This window comes from Ictalurus punctatus, chromosome 2 (assembly GCF_001660625.3).
Source record: "Ictalurus punctatus breed USDA103 chromosome 2, Coco_2.0, whole genome shotgun sequence".
In the NCBI taxonomy this organism is placed as follows: domain Eukaryota; kingdom Metazoa; phylum Chordata; class Actinopteri; order Siluriformes; family Ictaluridae; genus Ictalurus; species Ictalurus punctatus.
Window position 1 is genome coordinate 5,714,043 of NC_030417.2, and position 21,335 is coordinate 5,735,377.

At 39.9% G+C, this 21,335-nt stretch overlaps 1 protein-coding gene and 1 long non-coding RNA gene across 2 annotated transcripts in view; both read right to left on the reverse strand.

The window, feature by feature from the left end:
- Positions 1–21,335, reverse strand: part of LOC108261109 (basement membrane-specific heparan sulfate proteoglycan core protein) — a 73,910-nt gene that overhangs the window by 20,563 nt on the left and 32,012 nt on the right. Inside the window, exons 7-11 of the mRNA XM_053687001.1 lie at positions 14,779–14,888; positions 14,225–14,474; positions 13,443–13,739; positions 13,006–13,123; positions 11,621–11,769 (exon numbers count right to left, since the gene is read on the reverse strand). Of these exons, the coding sequence (XP_053542976.1) occupies positions 11,621–11,769; positions 13,006–13,123; positions 13,443–13,739; positions 14,225–14,474; positions 14,779–14,888 (924 nt within the window). The remainder of the gene's footprint in view (positions 1–11,620; positions 11,770–13,005; positions 13,124–13,442; positions 13,740–14,224; positions 14,475–14,778; positions 14,889–21,335) is intronic.
- On the reverse strand, positions 5,508–7,095 carry LOC128635230 (uncharacterized). The gene is made up of 3 exons (XR_008398160.1): positions 6,083–7,095; positions 5,678–5,734; positions 5,508–5,568 (listed from the first exon to the last, which is right to left on the reverse strand). It is a non-coding gene; the product is annotated as an uncharacterized LOC128635230 (long non-coding RNA).

The following is a 21,335-nucleotide window of genomic DNA, read 5'->3' on the forward strand; positions in this document are numbered from 1 at the left end:
AATATGCAGACCCCAGGTCAGCTTCTCATCAAACAACATTCCTAAAAATCTCACAGCCTTGACCTGTTCAAGATCTAGCCCATATAATTTAAGTGGTACTGTTTTATGACGTTTGGAGAAACCTATACCTTGTGATTTTGAAATTGATAGTTAAATCCCCATTCATTTGTCCACTGTTCTACTTTCTCTATTGCATATTGCATTTTCTTTCTTAAATATTCTATATTCTGACCCCTAATCCAGAGCGCCCCATCATCCACATAAAGCGACTTTCCTATATTTCCTCCGACCTGATCAAATATGTCATTAATCATAATATTAAACAGTATTGGGCTACATACACTGCCTTGTGGGGTAGCATTTTCCACTGCATACCTATTTGAGTACTCTGCACCTACTCTAACTTCTATTGCTCTTCTGTTCAGGAAGTCTAATACCCAATTATACATCTTACCATTTATTCCTAATTTGCCAAGTTTAATTAGAAGTCCATCCTTCCAAAGTATATCATACGCTTTTTTAACATCGTAAAATACAGAAATTACACTTTCTTTGTTAGTCTGAGCTTTCCTAATTTCTGACTCTAGGCATAATATAGAATCCATTGTCCCCCTCCCTTTACGAAATCCTGACTGATACGGTGAAAGAAGCCCTTTACTTTCTATATAGTGATCTAGTCTATCTGTTACCATCCTCTCCATAGTTTTGCCTAACTGTGACGTTAATGCTATGGGTCTATAGCTTGCTGGATCTGACGGGTCTTTTCCAGGTTTGAGTATTGGAAGTAAAACTGCCTGTTTCCATGATAGTGGGATTTTTCCTGTATTCCATACCATATTGAACAGTTTTAATACTATATCAAGTGTGGTGTCTCTCATGTGATCTAACATGCTATGGCATATACCAACTTTCCCTGGTGGCATTTGCCGTGCTTTTTGATGTGGCCCTTTTTAAATCAAATAGAGTAAATGGTAAGTCCAACTCTCCCCCTGATGTAGTCCTTCTTTCCACTATCCCTGGATTTTGGGCAAGTGTCTGATCTCTACACTGCTTAGCTGTTGAGGATAGGTTTTCAGTACTGTGGATCTTCACAAAAGTTTTTACCAAGAGTTCTGCTTTTTCTGCATTGCTAATCGCATTTATATTATTGCTACTTAACATTGGTATTTCTACACTGTTCCTTATTCCGCTCATTTTCCTAATTGTTCTCCATATGTCTGATAGCTGGGTTTCTCTTCCAATTTTATTGCAGAATTGTCTCCAATACCCACGTTTGGCTGATCTAATTGTTTTCCGAACTACTGCTTGTGCCCTTTTATAGTTAATCAAAGTTACCAGTGTATGGTGAGCTTTGAGTTGCCTAAAAGCTTTATTTCTCTTTTTAATTACTATACCACAGCTCTCATTCCACCATGGCACGTTCTTTCTTCATTCACATCTTGTCTTTTTAGGAATTGTTTCTTCAGCTGTTTGTATAATTGCCGTAGTCACTTTCCTGTTCATTTATTCTACATCTATAATATCCTTATTCACTAATTCCATACATTTTATTTCAATCAGCTTTATCTAACCTCCACCTTGGTATTCTCATTTCGCTATCCTGGTGTATCTCTACTCCTTTCCTGGTTATTATTGGATAGTGATCACTACCTACTGTCGACTGGTCTAAAACCTCCCATGTGCTGATTCCTGCCATTTCAGTTGACATTACAGTCAGATCAGCAGCACTTTCTGTGTTATGTGAGCTACTATACCGTGTGCCCTTCCCATCATTAACACATACCAGGTTTTTATCATCTATAAATTCCTCTATTACTGACCCATTTACATCTGTGTTCTTACTCCCCCATATCGTGCTGTGTGCATTAAAATCCCCACACCATACTATTTTCCCTTGTGTCAATCCACATACTGCATTCAGTATATCAGTGCTCAGTCTATTACAGGGATTATAAAAGTTGACTATCCTTATACTGTCTTTTCCTCACAATATTCTGACTACCACAGATTCCTGTTCTTTCCCTTTATTGACTAGGTTATATTTCACATCATTTCTTACAAAGGTTGCTACCCCTCCACCTTTACCCGTTTCCCTATCGTTTCTGATTGTAGTATATCCATAAATCACAAAGTCTAACTGTGGTTTTAACCACATCTCTTGCACACATATTACCTGAGGTTTATCTAACAGATCAGTCACAAACTTTTTGAATTCTTGTCCATTAGCTATAAGACTCTTGGCATTCCACTCAATATAATTAGGATCATGAAGAGCCACCAGCCCATGACTGAGAGTTAGAGATTCCTGCAGTTAACATTTCCTCCACTCCTTCACTGCTGAGTCCTTTAATACCAAGGTATTTTTCAGCTGATTTAATTATTATTTTGATCTTTTCAGTCTTTCTCTCGGTCTGTGCTGAGCAATTTATACCCTCAACCATAAACAACAAAAATTCTTTCTTGCTCATAATTAGCATATCTTTCCTTACTGCAATCTTTTCACAGCCCCCGCAAGGTCTATCTTTATTTTCTGATTTATAGTCCTTCCTTTCAACAGACACTTTATTTACTGCTTCCGCTTATGTTATTCCTTGCAATGTCTTCACTAGTTGCATCTCCAGTGCCTTCTTGCTGGCTTCACAGCCACAATAAGCTGAGCTGTGCTCTCCTCCACAGTTGCAGCATTTGAGCTTTACACCTTCACCGAACAGTGAACTCTCTTACCATCTATTTTATTCAGTTGCATGGCTGTCCCTTGGTGGGCTATATTTCTACAACTAATCATTAGAGATCCATCCATCCATCTTCTACTGCTTACTCCTTCGTCAGGGTCGTGGGGGAACCTGGAGCCTATCCCAGGGAGCATCAGGCACAAGGTGGGGTACACCCTGGACAGTCCATGGCAGGACACACTCACATACACACTCACAAACCATTTCATACACTACGGGCACTTTGGACATGCCAATCAGCCTACCATGCATGTTTTTGGACTGAGGGAGGAAACCGGAGTACCCAGGGGAAACCCCCGCAGCACGGGGAGAACATGCAAACTCCGCACACACATGGCCCCGGCGGGAATCGAACCCCAGACCAGTGAGGCGAACGTGCTAACCACTGGACTCCACACACCAAACGCTGTCCCTTCTTGAGATAATGTTATGATTACTTTGTGTTCCTCTTCCTGTTTTGTTTTCCTAAGCTAACACTTTGCTCGCTATCTGTTTCCTCTGTGTTAGACATTCTCTTTTCCTTTTTTTCCAGTTTTCTCGATCTTACTATGTTCCATACACTCCTATCTCTACTGCCATTTTCTTCAAACCACATCTCACTTCCTGATTCGTCACTTCCTTCTGCCATCTCCTGCCAACGAGGGACTCGGAATCACCAAGACACCTATCTGCTTACCAAAATAAGGGTCCTTAAATAATTGGGTAGCACTCATCCTATTGGTCTGCCGAAACCATATCCCAAGCAGAACCAATAGGACAGCCAAATCACTTACCCTGCCACATTTGGTAATCATTTTTGTTGTTTGTCGTTGCTGCCATCTACACCTGTAGGTTCATTATCATTCTTCACTAAGACTAGTTTTTTTTTTGTTTGTTTTTTTTTGGTTGGAGTTTCATAAGGGGGTTAAATTAGTAACACTAACTAGTAACACTGACTAGTGCAGTTAGTTGTATTCTACACTGAACACTTCCCTAAGTAATGTAATTTTTATAACAACATAATTGAAATGTTCATACCTTCTTATCAAGTTCAATCTGCACAGTAATTGTTTTTAATTGTGTTTGCTCAGTGTTTTTTGGTGTCTGAGCTGGAGCTTTTTAACCCTGATTTTGTATAAATAATCCTCATGTATATGGAGCCCTATAACCTTCCTGAGAGCCCATTGTTACATATTGAACCAATATTCAGCAGTTTTGTAAATATTAGGTAAACAGGAAGAAAAAGTGCTGTAGATGTACTGAGTTCTGCTGGAGGTCGAGTTTGAGAGAAAACAGAATTCATGAAGTTTGAATAAGGCTATTTATATTATATACTGTATATTCATATCATTATATTCAGTGCCACAAGTTTGTGTAAGTGTAATGAAAACTGATCCACGGCTACATCCACTCAGACTGCTAACTGTGTGAGTCCTGAAAAAGTGAATTCAGTAATGATAATTGCTAGGAGTGTTAGGAAACATTCACAAAAGCTAGGTTAGAAATACACATTCATTCCAGTCGGATGCATCGATTCTCATTCTTTTATTTTTACCCGAACTCAGCAGACTTTAAAAGTCACAAACAAGAACAGATATAGGAGTCTTCTTACACGAAACAGGATGATGATAAAAGCCTTCTACATGTCATTCTTATATCAGAATAAGAAATGAACACATAAGATATAAGATGATGCGTACGCTCTAAATACTTCTGCAAGATTATCCATCAGCAATTGTTAATGATTAACACACAAAGTAAATGAGGAACAATACCCTTAGCTAACATAAATAAATGTAATGCAATACTCTGGAAATCCCGCCCCCTTTCCCCTTTACATTCATATAGCTGAATCTGCTATTTACTTGAAAAAAACAAAGAAAAACATGAAAAACAACAATTTGGGGAAAAACATGCTTACCACGGTGTGTATTTAATAAATGTTTTCATTATTATTATTATATAATATCTGAGAGTGTATCTATGTATATATATACTGAAGGATTAGTTTGTTATAACGCTGGCATATTCAGTTTTGTCTCCAGCGTTGATCTGGACCCGTGCTGCTCCGGCTGTGTTCACGTGGGTTACAGTAGAGTAAGTAACATCAGGTTCAGTCTGTGGAAAGACAGAACATGAAAATTATACATATAAAACATACACACACCAATTTCTAGTGCTTTTACTGTCGACTCCAAGAAGCAAGTAAAATCATTTAAAGAAACAAATCTCCAAATCTGACTTCTTTCTTTACACCATGTGTTCAGTGAAAGCATGTGTGGTTCATGTGTGTTACCTGCAGTGTATCACAAATACAAGTAAAGATCTAAAGGTAGAAACAAATCTGCAATAACTGTTATTATAGAAGCCATGCAGAATTAAATGGAGATTAAATTAGAAATACAGCAGGACTCAAAGACATAAAGATAATAATAAAAATGCAGCTGAGCGCCGAACTGCATGTACACTAACCTGATCCTTCCGCTTTCTCTTACAGTCCGGACGTCCTTCAGTAATCACGTTCTCTCCACATCTTCCTCCTAAAGAGAAAAGACCTCAGAAATCACACCTCTAGTGGAAACTACACAATTTCATTTTCCTTATCCAGAGACACTTACAGAAGTGCTGCTGCTTCTACAGGTTTCAGTTCATCAATCTCAGAATTTGATGTTGTTGTGTGTGTGTACATATGTGTTCGTATGTGTGTATTTGTTTTGTGTGTGTGTGTGTGTGTGTGTGTGTGTGTGTGTGTGTGTGTGTGTGTGTGTGCGTGTGTGTTTTGTACCTGTGCGTCTCCAACAAATAAATGCCACTACGCCGGGTATCACCAACAATAAAACCGCCAGAATGATGAAAACTGTGTAATAAAACACACCAAAATGTTAATAAATGTAATAATACAGATGTGTATTTTCATTGATAATGAAAAGTTTTGGCACCTAGAGGGAGGCTGATGTCTGGTTTACCTTGTTTTACTGTTGATGATGCAGGTGGAGAGTTTGTTGAAGTTTCTCTTCTTCCTACTGAAAAGACAAAACTTATTAAAACTAACGACTGTTTTTATCACTGTTAGTAATATGGCACATGACACTGGACACAAAGCATGCTCACAGTCATTAATGAAAATGTACCTTTAAGAGGTAAAGATTTCTTCTGACTCTCAAAAGTGTTAGACAGTGTAGTCACTCCCTCATGCAGACTTTAATATCTTTAATATTTGTTTTAATTATTTTATTTTAGCTAACAATGTTTTTACAATGGAAAATAATACTTCAGTTAATATACTTCACCTTGCTTAAAAACATACTTCTTAACATACTGTATATGTTCATGGCATGTACCTTATCCTATAAATAAAGGTAAGGCATTACTTAAGTGAAGTGAAGATGGTGGTCACTGACAGAGGGACAGCAGAAGGTGGGGTGAAATTTACACGCATCTATTTACAGTCCAAAAGAGAATGAAGAAATGACGAACATTACAAGTTACCGGAAAAGAACTTTTCTAATACACTTTATATGAGTTCTTGAAGATAATTCAATAAGACAGAGATTGTGAGAGTTCTCTAATGTACTAAATTATACACTTCATACACGCCTCAAAATCAAAATTTGATTTGGTTACAAATGTTGATTAGTTTTTGGAAACAGTATGTAAACATGCGGAAAAATAAGCTGCAGATACACACAGGGGCGTAGCCATCATTTCAGATGTGCTTGGGGACAGAATGTCAAGGGCATTTTTTCTGACCTTCGTCTAATTGATGGGTTGTATCTCTTCCATCCATCCATCTTCTATACCGCTTATCCTTTTCAGGGTCACGGGGAACCTGGAGCCTATCCCAGGCAGCATGGGGCACAAGGCGGGGTACACAATCACACACACTTTTCCACACACACAGGGCACACATTCATACACTATGGACACTTTGGACATGCCAATCAGCCTACCATGCAGGTCTTTGGACTGGGGGAAGAAACCAGAGTACCCGGACAAACTCCGCACAAATGCAAACTCCACAAACACAGGGCAGCGGGGGAATCGAACCTCCAACCCTGGCGGTGTGAGGGGAACGTGCTAACCACTAAGCCACTGTGTAGATTGTTATATTGTGTTTAGTATACATTGTATTGCATATACATAGCACACAATATATAATATATACTTATATTCACACACTACTTTATTATACAGTGGCAAGAAAAAGTATGTGAACCTTTTGGAATTTCATGGTTTTCTGAAATAAATTTGTCATAAAATGTGATCTGATCTTCATCTAAGTCAAGGGTATTGACAAATATAATGTGTCTAAAATAATAACACAAAAAAAAAATATAGAGAACAACCAAAAAAAAATCGCACAGTGCTTGTGGAAAAATGATGTGAACCCTTGAGTTAATGACCTCAAAAAGGGGGGGGGGGGTCAACCAGTTAATAATTCTAAGGGTTCTCTTACAGAAAAAAAAAGGAGAGAATTTTTTTTTGCCCCTTTGAGTTCATCATGACCTCTGAGCACTGAGCGTGGGTGTGAACATGGGCGTGGCACGTGACGTGAGTGACCGATTGTCATGGCAACATCAGGTCACGTAAAGACTTATAGACATGTACACGTATAGAAATCAAAGATACACAAATTGACCATGACCAGTGAAAAGTGCAGGGGACGAATTTACATTTTATTAGAAGTGAGGGGGACACGTCGCCTGCATCCCCTGTGGAACAGAGTTTTGATGACGTTTGAGTGAGAAAAGTATTCATTAATTTTGAAAGCTGAGGTTATTCAATACTTTTTGTGTCAAAGCACTGAAAAGTGATACACAGTTCAGTCCACATAGACCGCTGTTTTTGAAAATGTGAACACAGGATTGATAAATACATGTAAGAAAAAAGATCTATCAATAAGGCGTAATGCAGGAAGTGAAGATGGTCACTGAGGAGAGAGACAGCAGAAAAAGGTGTGAAATTCACACACATCTATTTACAGCTAAGACCAGAATGAAGAAGTGACAGTTACAAGTTACAGGAAAATAACTTTTCTATTACATATGAGTTATTATAGATACATTCACTAAGACAGAGATTGTGAGAGATGTAACTCAGTAAATGTGTAAAAACATACACTGTATTATAGGTTGCATAGAACACTTCAGAGTGCAAGTGGGGAAAAAAATGTGGAAAAGCAGCAGATAGAAGCCTCTTAAAAGACGTGTTGCTGGTGAGAGGCACATCATTAACTCGATCATTACTCCTTGGTCAGCATGACCAGCATGATCAGCATGACCATGTTCCCCCAGCAGAGTAAACTGCACTTCTATATTTTATACCATCGCGCTGCTCGGTGGAAGAGGAACAGACCAGGAGAAGGAGAAATGTACACGGCTGATGACAGGGACCGGAGCAGCGCTCCAACCCGGCCCACTGCCACACGAAAAAACTCATGCATTATACAGAGCTCTTGGCTTCAGACACCTCAAATGTGTTTCAATCTCTTGACACACACACACACACACACACACACACACACACACACACACACACACACACACTTAAAAGATTATAAGTAAGGTTTCTTGCTCCCAGGCAAGGTGAGGTCCACAGATGCACCATTGTACAACAGTGTGGACAGGAAACTGATCGATTCCAGACCAGATGCAGAGGGAAATAATGGTTTAACAGGACAGGTTCCACTCAGAACAGGCCTCGCCATGGTCGACCAAGGAAGTTGAGTACATGTGCTCAGCATCATATCCAGAGGTTGTCTTTGGGAAATAGATGTATGAGTGCTGCCAAGCATTGCTGCAGAGGTTGAAGGGGCGGGAGTCAGCCTGTCAGTGCTCAGACCATACGTCGCACATTGCATCAAACTGGTCTGCAAGGCTGTCGTCCCAGAAGGAAGCTTCTTCTAAAGATGATGCACAAGAAAGTCCGCAAACAGTTTGCTGAAGACAAGTAGACTAAGAACATGGATTACTGGAACCATGTCCTGTGGTCTGATGAGACCAAGATAAACTTATTTGGTTCAAATGGTGTCAAGCGTGTGTGGTGGCAACCAGGTGAGGAGTACAAAAACAAGTGTGTCTTGCCTACAGTCAAGCATGGTGGTGGGAGTGTCATGGTCTGGGGCTGCATGAGTGCTGCCGGCACTGGGGAGCTACAGTTCATTGAGGGAACCATGAATGCCAACATGTACTGTGACATACTCAAGCAGAGCATGATCAGTATGCAGTATTCCAGCATGATAACGACCCCAAACACACCTCCAAGACGACCACTACCTTGCTAAAGAAGCTGAGGGTGAAGGTGATGGACTGTCCAAGCATGTCTCCAGACCTAAACCCTATTGAGTATCTGTGGGGCATCCTCAAATGGAAGGTGAAAGAGTACAAGGTCTCTAACATCCACCAACTCTGTGATGTCATCATGGAGGAGTGTAAGAGGACTCCAGTGGCAACCTGTGAAGCTCTGGTGAACTCCATGCCCAAGAGGGTTAAGGCAGTGCTGGAAAATAATGGTGGCCACACAAAATATTGACACTTTGGGCCCAATTTGGACATTTTCACTTAGGGGTGTACTCACTTTTGTTGCCAGCAGTTTAGACATTAATGGCTGTGTGTTGAGTTATTTTGAGGGGACAGCAAATTTACACTGTTACACAAGCTGTACACTCACTACTTTACATTGTAGCAAAGTGTCATTTCTTCAGTGTTGTCACATGAAAAGATATAATCAAATATTTACAAAAATGTGAGGGGTGTACTCACTTTTGTGAGATACTGTAACTATGCCAGAAGAGTCTGCTGGCTCAAATTTAGCCTATTACCCAAAAAACACTTAAAATTCAACATAGAAGCAAATACTCACATCTCCGAACCCAGTTGGAGATAGAAAAAAAGACACCAGCCATGAGTGAGAAGAAGCAAGGGTCCAGATTTATTGGTTCCATTCCACCACACGAGATCCACACAGATGAGAATTCTCAGAAGTTATCTCAAACCCGGAGCTCAAGCTCCAGTATTTATACTGTATTTACACAGCAGATAACCAACATATTTCAGAAAGACTATGATATCAATACCAATAGGGTTAAAAAAGAGCTCATCTACATTACCATTATGTTTTGAAAAGGCTTATCAAATTTACCATGATGTTTTGAAAAAGGACTTTCCAATTTACCATTAGGTTCGAAAGTGGAGAGAGACAAAACAATTTAGAAAGACCTTGGTCTCACTATTATCTCGCGGAGGAAGCTTGACTCAGCTACCCTTATAAATGGCTCCTCATGGTTTTCTAAAATTAAGGCCTTCCTTGCGAGACAAGAATCTTCACCATCTGAATTATGTAAGTTACATTTTTCTGTATTTCTGGTTTATATTTAAAAAGTAAGTTACATTTTTCTGTATTTCTGGTTTATATTTTACTTTCATATTTGCTCTATATCTCTATTTTATATATAGTTATACTGCTTGGTTTACTGTACTTCCTACTTCATAATATCATTATATTACCCTTCTACTATCCTACATATCCTGCTACTCTTTATTTTTATAAAGAGTATTTTATATAGAGTATATATTTTATTATTATAAGATATTACCCTTATAATATCTTAATACCCCTTTTTATTATTCTTATAAAGTTATAATGTTATGTGTGTGTGAGAGAGAGAGACAGAGTGTGTGTGTGTGTGTGTGTGTGTGTGTGTGTGTTATGTCTACATGCCCGTCCTTGACTGTACGAATGTGTGTGTGTGTGTGTTAGCACTCCTCAGCTCTTATACTTCTTTTTGACTTTTTGACTAATAAACCATAGTGTGTTATTCTTAAAAGATCTTAAAGTGTGAATCCAATTCGTCAATATCCGCCTAATACCGCTTCTGTGTGTATAGGTGCCCATCTGGATCTGGATCTGGACACTCTCTATCAGCTCGCGCATCTCACCGCTGACATCATGGTGCTACTTAACGTTCTTCGCAGCATCCCCTCTGGAAATGGAAATGCGGGGTTCCCCCCCTCTCTCCGATACAGAATCCACCCCATGAATGTGTGTATTGACACCTCTACACAGACAGAACCTCCCTCCAGCTTTCAGTCTGAGGATGATGTCACCTTCTCTGATCTGGGCTCTGAACATTCTTCCCTTTTCTCACCTGTCAGTCCGCCCTACTCTCAATGGTCTTCTTATTTCACCTTTGCTGACTATCCCATGTCCCCAGGACACACCCCATTTTCTTCCCCCTACCGCTCTCCTCAAGATTACGCACCCACCAGTCCTGTGAATTATCAATAAAATTACATATTACTCATACTAGGTCTCCCTCATGTTTATTTCATGTCATTTTTATCCACAACAAGTCACCTGAGAAGAAGGTTTGTTCTCGTATTTATGCTGGTTATATGATATTCATGCTGTACCGTTTGATATTAAACAGAAGGCTGATTCGATTTCAAAATGAGAATACATCCATGGAAGTCGCAATTCTTCCAAGAGAACAACTGTCCTACAGTCGGTGCAACAAAGCCGAAACATTCTAGAAGGAAAAGATGACACACAGGATACAAAGAGACAGAGGAGACAAATAGTCGGCGCACACATGTACTATACACATGCAACGTGACGGACACAAGGTGGAACATGACAGACACAACAAACTGCCTTACACTAATACCCACAATCCCCTAGGAAAGGATGCCCTGGACACTGAGTGAGTTATGCTGCTGTTCAGCACTGTGTGTCACTTCTACAGATGCACTATACATGAGTGGGTGTGTATGAGTAAGCAAGAAAACCCAGGATGCTTAAACCATAGATTGTAAACGTGTGCGCATCCACAGAGTAGCAGATATTCAGAATACTCCAAGTGTGGCTTTTTTTTTGTGGAAATGTATGTATAAGCGTGTATTCTCACTCACCCCTGACGAACACAGTGACCTGGTCCTTGCCGATGCCGAGGCTGTTTGTCACCTCGCAGATAAACGTGGTATTTACAGAGTCGTCCACCTTCCGTACGGTTAGTTTGTTCTGGGCCATCTCCACCGAGTCTGGCATAAAGCCTGAGCTCCTGTCAGGGAACAATAAAAAACGTTACAAATGACATTACAGCAATGCTAGCAAAGCATTCCTGTTCTGTGACACAGCGCTACTGCAATCATTATAGCAATATTTCCCTTGTGGAGTCAAATAGGTGAATGATTCTCACAGGGGAGAGTTCACTAAATCACTAATAAACAAGCTTATCAAGAAATAGAACACGATGAAATTGATACAAACTGAAAGCCTTAAAGGGATAGTTCACCCAAAAATAAAAATTCTGCCATCATTTCCTCACCCTCATGTTGTTCCAAAAGCCCGTAAGACTTTCCTTCATCTTCGGAACACAAACAAAGGTGTTTTTGATAAAAAACATTTCTGTCTCTCTATTTACAGTCCAAGTAATTAAAACTTTCAAGCTCCAAAAAGTTCATAAAGGCATCATAGTAATCCATGCGACTCCAGTGGTTAAATCACAGTTTTATGAAGCGATACGAACACTTTGTGTGCGAATAAACTAAATTAAAGTCTTTATTCACAAAACATCTTCACTTCCGCATAGATCTCCAACGCATGTTCACGAGAGAACCACGATGCGTGTGTGTTGTGTCAACACAAAAGCAGACATAAAAATACGAACGTCCTCCTCTATGTCGAAACCGGCATGTCGGCTCTTGCGATTCAACGGGACCTGGAAGCGCTGCACTGTTCACAGCAGAGGAAGAGGGATGCTGTAAAGATGTCTGCAGATTTCGACATAGCGGAGGATTTGCATTTTTTTGTCCGCACTCATGTCGACACAACACGCATGCGTCGGGGTTCTTTCACTTCATAAAACTGGGATTAAACCGCTGGAGTCACATGGATTACTTTTACGATGCCTTTCTGAACTTTTTGGAGCGTGAACGTTTTGGATGCTTGGACTGTAAATGGAGGACAGAAATCTCCCAGGTTTCATTAAAAACGTCTTGATTTGCGTTCCGAAGATGAAGGAAAGTCTTATGGGTTTGGAATGACATGAGGGTGAGGAACTGATGACAGAATTTTCATTTTTGGGTGAACTATCCCTTTAATGCTAGCCATTTGCAAGGAGTTTCGTTTTAGAAATCTTTTAAAGGCTGTGCAAAAAAAAAGTGGTTTAAGGGGTGAATTCAGGCTAACGGGAAGTAATCAGATGCTGATAGAATCTTCTAAGTGAGCTCATTAAACATCATTAGATAGTAATAATCAGCTTTGCTGTGGTGCTCGGAAAAGTAGTGTTACTCACATCTTCCAGTTTACAGTGGGAGGACTGGGGTTCCCCTGATATTGGCAGGTCAGCACCACGTCTGTACGGCCTACATACCAGTTATTGTCATATCCTACAATCTGCACCTGAGGAGGATCTGGGAGTGAGAGAGAGAGAGAGAGAGAGAGAGAGAGAGAGACCAAGTTAACCTGGTGCCATTACAACTCTGCACAGAGGTTTGTGTTTGAACAACTAAAATAACACAAGCAGGCTTGCAGTCAGTAAAGCAACCCACACTACAGGCTTCTGAGACTCTCTGAGACTTTACTCTGACATTCTTTTTGTATTGACAGGCTACTGTTCACGATTCACTCACGTGTACTGGAGTGTGAAAAAGCCAGGCAGCAAACTGGAAATAATTAGTCTATTGAGACTAAACTTATTCTACAAAAGAAGTGAAAAGGCCATGGATGTACATTGGACCACCAGTTTCATGGGGAAGTTCTCAGCTTTGGTCAGTGTGCGATGTGACACCACGCAGGTGATCTCCTTGCCATTATCGGCCGCCGTGGGCGTGAAAAGGTACTCGATGCGCACCGTCACCGTGTTGTCTGAGTTGCTCGTCTGGACCAGTCCTGTCCCGTTGCCGCTCAGATTAGTCACCCAGGTGAGGGTTGCCGGTGGTCGTCCGTTGGCCGACACACATTGCGCTACGGAGACGGGAGAAGTGCCGGCGGGAACGGTGATGGTGGAAGCCGTGTTCTGGGGCTTGGCTGGAAGAAAGGGCAAATAAGAAAAGAAGAGGAGTTTCGACCTTGATTTCACAGGGCACTTTGACAGAGGAGAGAAAGAGAGGAAGAGAGGAGGATGGGAAGGAAGTAAACATTGAGGATTGGATTGCTTCTTGCACATTTTTGCACAGAAAGACAGGAGAGAAGCAGCCTCTCAGCATGATAAGCAGGCAGATCAATATCACAAAGACGGAGAGAGAGAGACAGGGAGAGAGAGAGAGAGAGAGAGATAGAGAGTGTGAGAGAGAGAGAGAGAGAGACAGGGAGAGAGACAGGGAGAGAGAGAGAGAGAGAGAGCAAGAGAGAGAGAGAGAGCCTGGTCAAGGTTACTGCCATGCTTCACACATTAACAGCGGTCCGACTGATCTGACAATATCACGCATTATGAAATCCAGTAACAGCCTATAAGACAGGAGACACAAATATTTAATACAAACACACACATATGCTCATTCCTGTTTGCTCACCTAGTATGACGAGGGCGGTTACCCCATTTTCGTTTCCAGTCGGGTGTGTGGCGTACTCGCAGACGTAATTCCCCTCATCTGTCAGAGCAATGTCTGTGATCTGGATAGTTGGATGTTCCAGAGGGGGGGGTTCTTTTGTGAAACTCACACGCCCCTGCACTGGGGATGCTGGGTAACTGACCCCGAAAGTTGGATGAAACACTGCAATGTTGGTCCGAGTGGCAAAGCTATTTTCTAAAATCCAGGACACCTACAGAGGAGACAACTAATGTTAAAATAGCTCAATAAATAGATTAGGCTTCTTTATTACAGATACATGACTCGCAGGTTGCAAAACAAACACACACACATACAGAGAGAGAGAGAGAGATAAAAGAAGGGAAGGATCACAAACAACTTCCTTCACTAGGATATCAAGTTCAGGCAGAGAATACATCTGAACTGTAGTGTGTGTGTGTGTGTGTGTGTGTGTGTGTGTGTGTGTGTGTGTGAGAGAGAGAAAGAGAGACAGAGCATGCTTATGGCCAGGTTGGAGATAGGAGGTGACCTCTGACCTGAGTGAGCTGGGTCTGGCCTTTGTCAGGAAACTGGCAGCACAGGATCACTGTCTGACCCGGATAGGACACCACTTCTGGCTCCACCTTCACCTTCTGAGTCAATACGCCTGCAGAGGAAGAAGCGGGGCATGAGAACACCGTTTTTTGTTTCAATTTCAACAGTGGACACTGTGTGTGTGTGTGTGTGTGTGTGTGTGTACACATGCAAATGCCTGAGTTTATGTACTACATGACTGAATCAGTGTAGTGGAAAATCTTTTCTGATCTGAATTATTCATCATCCTACAATACACTGATGGGAAACATCCTGCAAGTCTCGCGCGTACGAGAGTATTCCATTTTATTTACACCACAATGCTTTCGAATTCAGATTCAGATCGGTCAGAACGTGACACGTTTTCTACAACAGCACTCTTACAGTAACGCAGGGTTTTCATTACCACAGAAAGGCTTAGGCGCAACAGACAAGTGTGTCTTTCGGAACTCTAGAGCGCACCTGTGCTCCCTGAAATCTTAGACCCTGTTTACGCACGTTTTAAAATGCATAACTGTTGCTAAGGTTACGCAAGTCATCTGCACTACTCCAGAAACTTTTGGAAATGCTGAAGACCACGTTTTACTTTGAAAACTCAGGTCTCGTGTTTCAGTCTAAACACACCAAAAACAAAGACTTTTGAAAACGAAGGCGTGGCTCTGCCCACATTCGCTCCTGATTGGGTCTTCTGGATCATTGCATATCCTTCCCTGATTCATCGAGCCCCGACCATATGACCATTACGCTACCTACCTTGATTGTATACACAACAACATGGAGACTGAACTGCAAGCTTTGCTGGCTTTGTTGTCATTCTGAGCAGCCATTGTGCAGTTAAATTCTGTATTTTAGAATACTGCAGCTGCCTACATGAGCAAGAGGAAAGCTATGATTTGAGCGATCGACAACAAAGCGGCATAAGCCCTATGTGGAACGCCGGTTTCGACTAGCAACCAACTTCCTGTTTGCACTTGTATACGCATACCCAGTGTGCATGAATGGTCATGTGACATGATGCATTCAGTCGTGTAGCGTGGACTGAGATCGTTTCTGAAACATAGTGGAAACTCCAGCGTGGACGATTATCCTTTTCATTTTAAAATGCACTAGTGTGAACAGGGCCTTAGGCGAAACCCTGAGTAATGCCAATCACGCTTTAGATCAATGTGCTCACTCTAGTACAGGTGCAGCTATAGATATGGTGACTGTTTCTGTGAGATGTTGTTTATTTAACAGTTGTATGGAAGGAGTCTCCAGTGTCGGTGCTTTGTAACAGTCACGTGAAGGTAAAGCTGTTTTCAGACACAGGGGAAAAAAGTCATCGAGAGAGCGCGTTCCTGTTTTGCAGTACCATGACAAGCTCGACATTTCTGTGTTAGTAACTAACTTGCGGAATTACGCTACAAATGGACAAAAAAAAGTATGTCTCCTTCATGAATGAATAAAAATTGCAATCATTGGCAAATATATGTGGTGCAAGACGAATTAAACACTTCAGCGTGCTAACTGCTTTCATCTACTGGCATAAAGTTTGTTTGACATTTGATATTCAAAGATATGCGAAAATTAAGGGACCGTCTCTAAAGTTACATACAACATTGTTATACACGTTTCTAACTTCAATAGCATTTGAAGGGAATGACTTACAGTCATATAACCAACTGGAAAATGTTCGTCTAAATGTCAGGTATGCAGCACACCTTTTAGATTTTTGATACTTAATAAAAAACTATTAAATCATAAAATGTACATTTTATATGAATTTCACTGCCGAATGGGCTCATACACAAAATATACCATAATTTAAAGCTCAATAGTATTTGAAGGGAATGATGTACAGTCACACATCCAACTGTAAAGTGTTCGACTAGGTGTCAGGTATGATGCACACCTTTTAGAATTTTGATATTTAAAAAAAATACACAGGAAAATACACAAATTCAGCGATATTGACTATAAAAATCATTGGAATGATTGGAATCATACAATAATAACATTTATATCACAGATCAGTGAACAAATATTTATTTATTTATTTTTAATCATTAAAATTTTCCATCACACATGCACTCCCTCAACGTCAGAAAAAAGTTAATTACACTTACACACACACACACACACACACAGAGAGAGAGAGAGAGAGAGAGAGAGAGAGAGAGAGAGAGATTCTGAGTGAAGCTGCTGTTGTAATGTGGGGAGAGAAAGAAGGGAGGAATGAAAGAAGGGGGAAGAAATGAGGGCGACTCTGAGAAATGCAACAGCTGCTCCACATCAGAGTCATCAGATACTTCCAGAGAAAGAGAGAGAGGGCACGAGTGTGTGTGCGTGTGTGTGTGTGTGTGTGTGTGTGTTAAAACAGACAGAGAAAATGGAGCTGTGAATTTGAAGGAGAGAGAGCTTAAAAAAAAAAAAAAAAAAAAAATTGTCTTCTATAAGGAAATTGTAAAGCAACACACACAGACACACGCAAAGGTGAGAGGTCACTGGAGTAAGGGGTATGCCAAGTCTCCATGGTAACTGACGAGTTACTCCCAGCACGCACCCCTCTACAGGAGCACACACACGTAACTAGGTAGGAATCTCAGTTACTTTTACCCCATGTGGTCAGTCTGTCCCTCTCTTCTCCTTTATCTACCTTTGTACTGATTCATCTCTCACACACGCTGACAGCAAAACCAAAACATTTACTGCAGGACCAACAGCCATTGTCCTGCTCCATCTCTGCTCTTCCTGCTAATCCACACGGACACACACACACACACACGTGTACTCAGGTCCTTACCGTGAAGATATAAACAAACCATCATCACATTTCTTACTGAAATATTTCATATTAGTTTGAATGCAAACAAACATTGTTTTTCATAATGTTACTGTTGGACTTTTTGTAGAAGAAAACTATGCTCAGTAGCCTGTTATATGTTATTTATCTTAAGATATCTTATATTCTTGGTGAAACATGTCAGTAATAAATATAACGGGATAGTAAGAACTGAACTGTCACTTCATTTATCCAAGTTCTTGCAGTGCGCTGGATGTCACACACATCCCTTATTCTTCCCCCGACTGATGGATAAATTCTGTCATGTGACACTTTTGTTTTGCGTGAATGTCATTTTTCTCCACAAAAACTTTTTCCAAACTATTTTTCGCAACATTTAAAGTATCGATATAGAGTTTATGTGCTCAAGTTAAATGAACAAAGATTATGTCGACACTTATGAAATTATATCGATAATTTGCATTTCCATCAGCTATAACAGTAAACATTTTAATGCGCTAAAGCTTTCATCGCTAAAAAACCCTTGGATGGAAACGTGGCTACTGACACTATAGAAAATATTTATGAAGTATAATCAATATGTGTAATTAACATTTGTATATGCTAATAAAGTGTAATCAATATGTATAACATTTAGATTTATTATTTAAGCATAATCTATATGTATAATCAATATTTAGAAGCAAAACATATATTTTATGATACATAACAATATTTTAAGAAAAACAACTAACTGCACATGCTCCACAAATTTAAGATATCATATAGACATGAATAATTAATTGTGGCAAAGAAGATTGGTCTGTTTTAATGAGCAAAGGCAAAAACCCGCCTAAGATGAGTACGCTGTGGAGAAAGGTATAAAAAGGGCTGTGTGTGTTTGAATAATTTGGACTTTCTGCAGACTGTCTCACTTTTCTGTTTCAATAAAGTTTATTTACTTTTTGACATCTGCTAATACTCCGTCTCTGAAGTTTTTTGATTAAGGCTGGAAAGATTGTTTTCCATGACAACACCTTTTAAGCTTTTATAAATGTTTATGTAGGCTTATGTCATTTGTAATGAAGGAATTATACAGGTGTTGTGTAGCTCAATAAACACTAAAGTGTTACCAAAATAAATCATGGATTAGACTGAGAAATATGTCAAATCCACTCTGATACCAGTCCAAAGTTTCAGGCCAGTCTAATCAGTGTCACAAAATGACTCATTAGAGTAAAACCCTCAGTTATGGTAAATGGAGAAGACATTTTATTACGTATGTAACTATAATTCATTTGAAGACTGATCAAGTCTGCTTTCACGGAATATCCACTTTTATTGTGTAATGAAATGCTTTACCTTTAACATAAAGCTTGATGTCTCTGTATTCCTTCTCAGCAGTCATCCCCCCTGGAAACTGCACCCCCATATAACTACCAAAACATTTCATACACCCCACAAATCCAACTCATTTAACCAAAGTACTAGCAAAGTCTCTCTATCTCAATAAACATACCCCTGAGTATACCCGAAATACACCCTGGATTGTCCGTCAGTCAATTGCAGGAACCACACACACACACACACACACACACACACACACACACACACAGCAGTTTTAGTCAGTCCACCTACTGGTGTATTTTAGGAGGTGGGCGAAAACCAGAGAACCCACAGAAAACCCACATGGACATGGGGAGAACAAGCACAGAAACTCCACACAGACAGAAGCCCGAGCTCAGGACTGAAGCAGGGACCCTGGAGCTGTGAGGAGACAACGCTACCCACTGCATCACCACACCGCTCATAGATGCACAGAGTTCCCCTTTTGTATAGATGGTAATAAAGTGAAAAACAGAACAGCTGGGTGAGGTTAAACAGGAAATCAGCAGTTTTTCTTTTATTTAAAACTATTTATTTACTTTGCAACAATTTATTTTATTGAAAGATTTTTATTGAATTTATTTTACTGAATTGTGTCAAAGTAATGAAAAGTGATCCACAGTTCAGTTCACATCGACCGCTGATTTGAGATTTGAAATTGTGAATACATGTCACAAAATGGAGGTTAGGACGGAAGCAAGTGCAGCTATGGCAGTTTAATAAAATAACAAGTCCAGGGAATCAGGTAGACATCAATAAACAGACAAGCAGAGGTCAGGCAATCAGTCCAAACAAGGCAAAGAAAAAAGACCGGGTCGAAAACAAGAACATTGTTAAAACCAGCATAAACAAACAGGATATCAAGGCTCGTTAATGGCAGAGACAAAAATTTAACAGAGCATATACTTCACAATTACTGTGTGTGTGTGAAAATTGCTTAAGTAGTGTGGTGTGATTGAGACTGTAATTGGGAATAGGTCAATCTTATTAGTTCTCAAGAGAAGGTGAGTGATAATGTGTAGTTTGGGAGTTGTAGTCGTCGGCCATGTTTGTAGTTCGTGGTGTAATCTGGGAAATGGAGTCGCTGGTTTGCAGTGACATGAAAATACATCACTGATAAGTGCATTTAACCATTTGTATAAAAAAAATAAATAAAAAAAAATGCAGGAAGTGAAGATGGTCACTGACAGAGAGACAGCAGAAAAAGGTGTGAAATTCACACGCATCTATTTACAGCTAAGACCAGAATGAAGAAGTGACCGTTACAAGTTACAGGAAAATAACTTTTCTATTACACTTTATATGAGTTATTATAGATACATTCACTAAGACAGAGACTGTGAGAGATGTAATTCAGTAAATGTGTAAAAACATACACTGTAAGTATTATAGGGATGTAAAATAATCTCACTGTAGATTCCTCCTTATTCATTCACCCACCTCTCTTCATCAATACATTTTAGACTGAAGTTAATCAGGAAGAAAAAATCCACATGATCAAAGCTGAACAGGTCTAAATAAGGAGATTATAGCACAAGGCATGACGTGAATGTTTACCTTGTGTATAAAGATTACTGCTGTCTTTGGACAATTTGGTTGTTCAGGAACAGGGCTGAACTACGGCCTACTGTAAACCCAGTCTGGACAGAAACCACATGAACTAAACACAAAGCAGCTGAACTAAGAACTGGCTAATATTCTCTCTCCTTTCTGTAATAGAAAATAACTTCACTCACCTGCAACGACGTGAAACACAACAGACAAAAGATACAAGCACTTCATCATTACTGATTCTTCTGCACACACACCAGTCTCTCAAAGTGAAAAACACACACACACTGTCACACTGCCTGAGTGTCTCTGTTATATAGTGTGATTATCAGGAAACCACAACCGCTGTCTCATTTCTGAAAATCTTATATATATATATATATATATAATTAATATATATTCATATATTTTCTCATGTGGTCATTTTATCTTTTATTTATAGGGTGATCATTGCAAAAAAAAAAGAAAATGTGCATGATCTGCAGCATTAACTTCACTCATTTCTACACACATCAATTCTACTGTTTACCAGCAAGTGGGTTTCCCTAGACTTACAGCAAGTAATAAAGATAAATTTACCATGTGTGAGCTGAGGACCACTTACAATAATCATGAAATGGAGTCGAAGACAGAAGCAAATGCAGGTTATGTACTTTAATACCAAAAAACAAAAAGTGCAAAATTCACAAACTTATACAGGCAGAGGTCAGGTGATCAGACAAACAGTCAAAACAAAGTTAGACAGAGAGACGAGGTCAAAAATGAGAACAAAGTCAAAACCGGAAAAATAAACACGATATCAAAGCTTGGTTTAGACAAGAG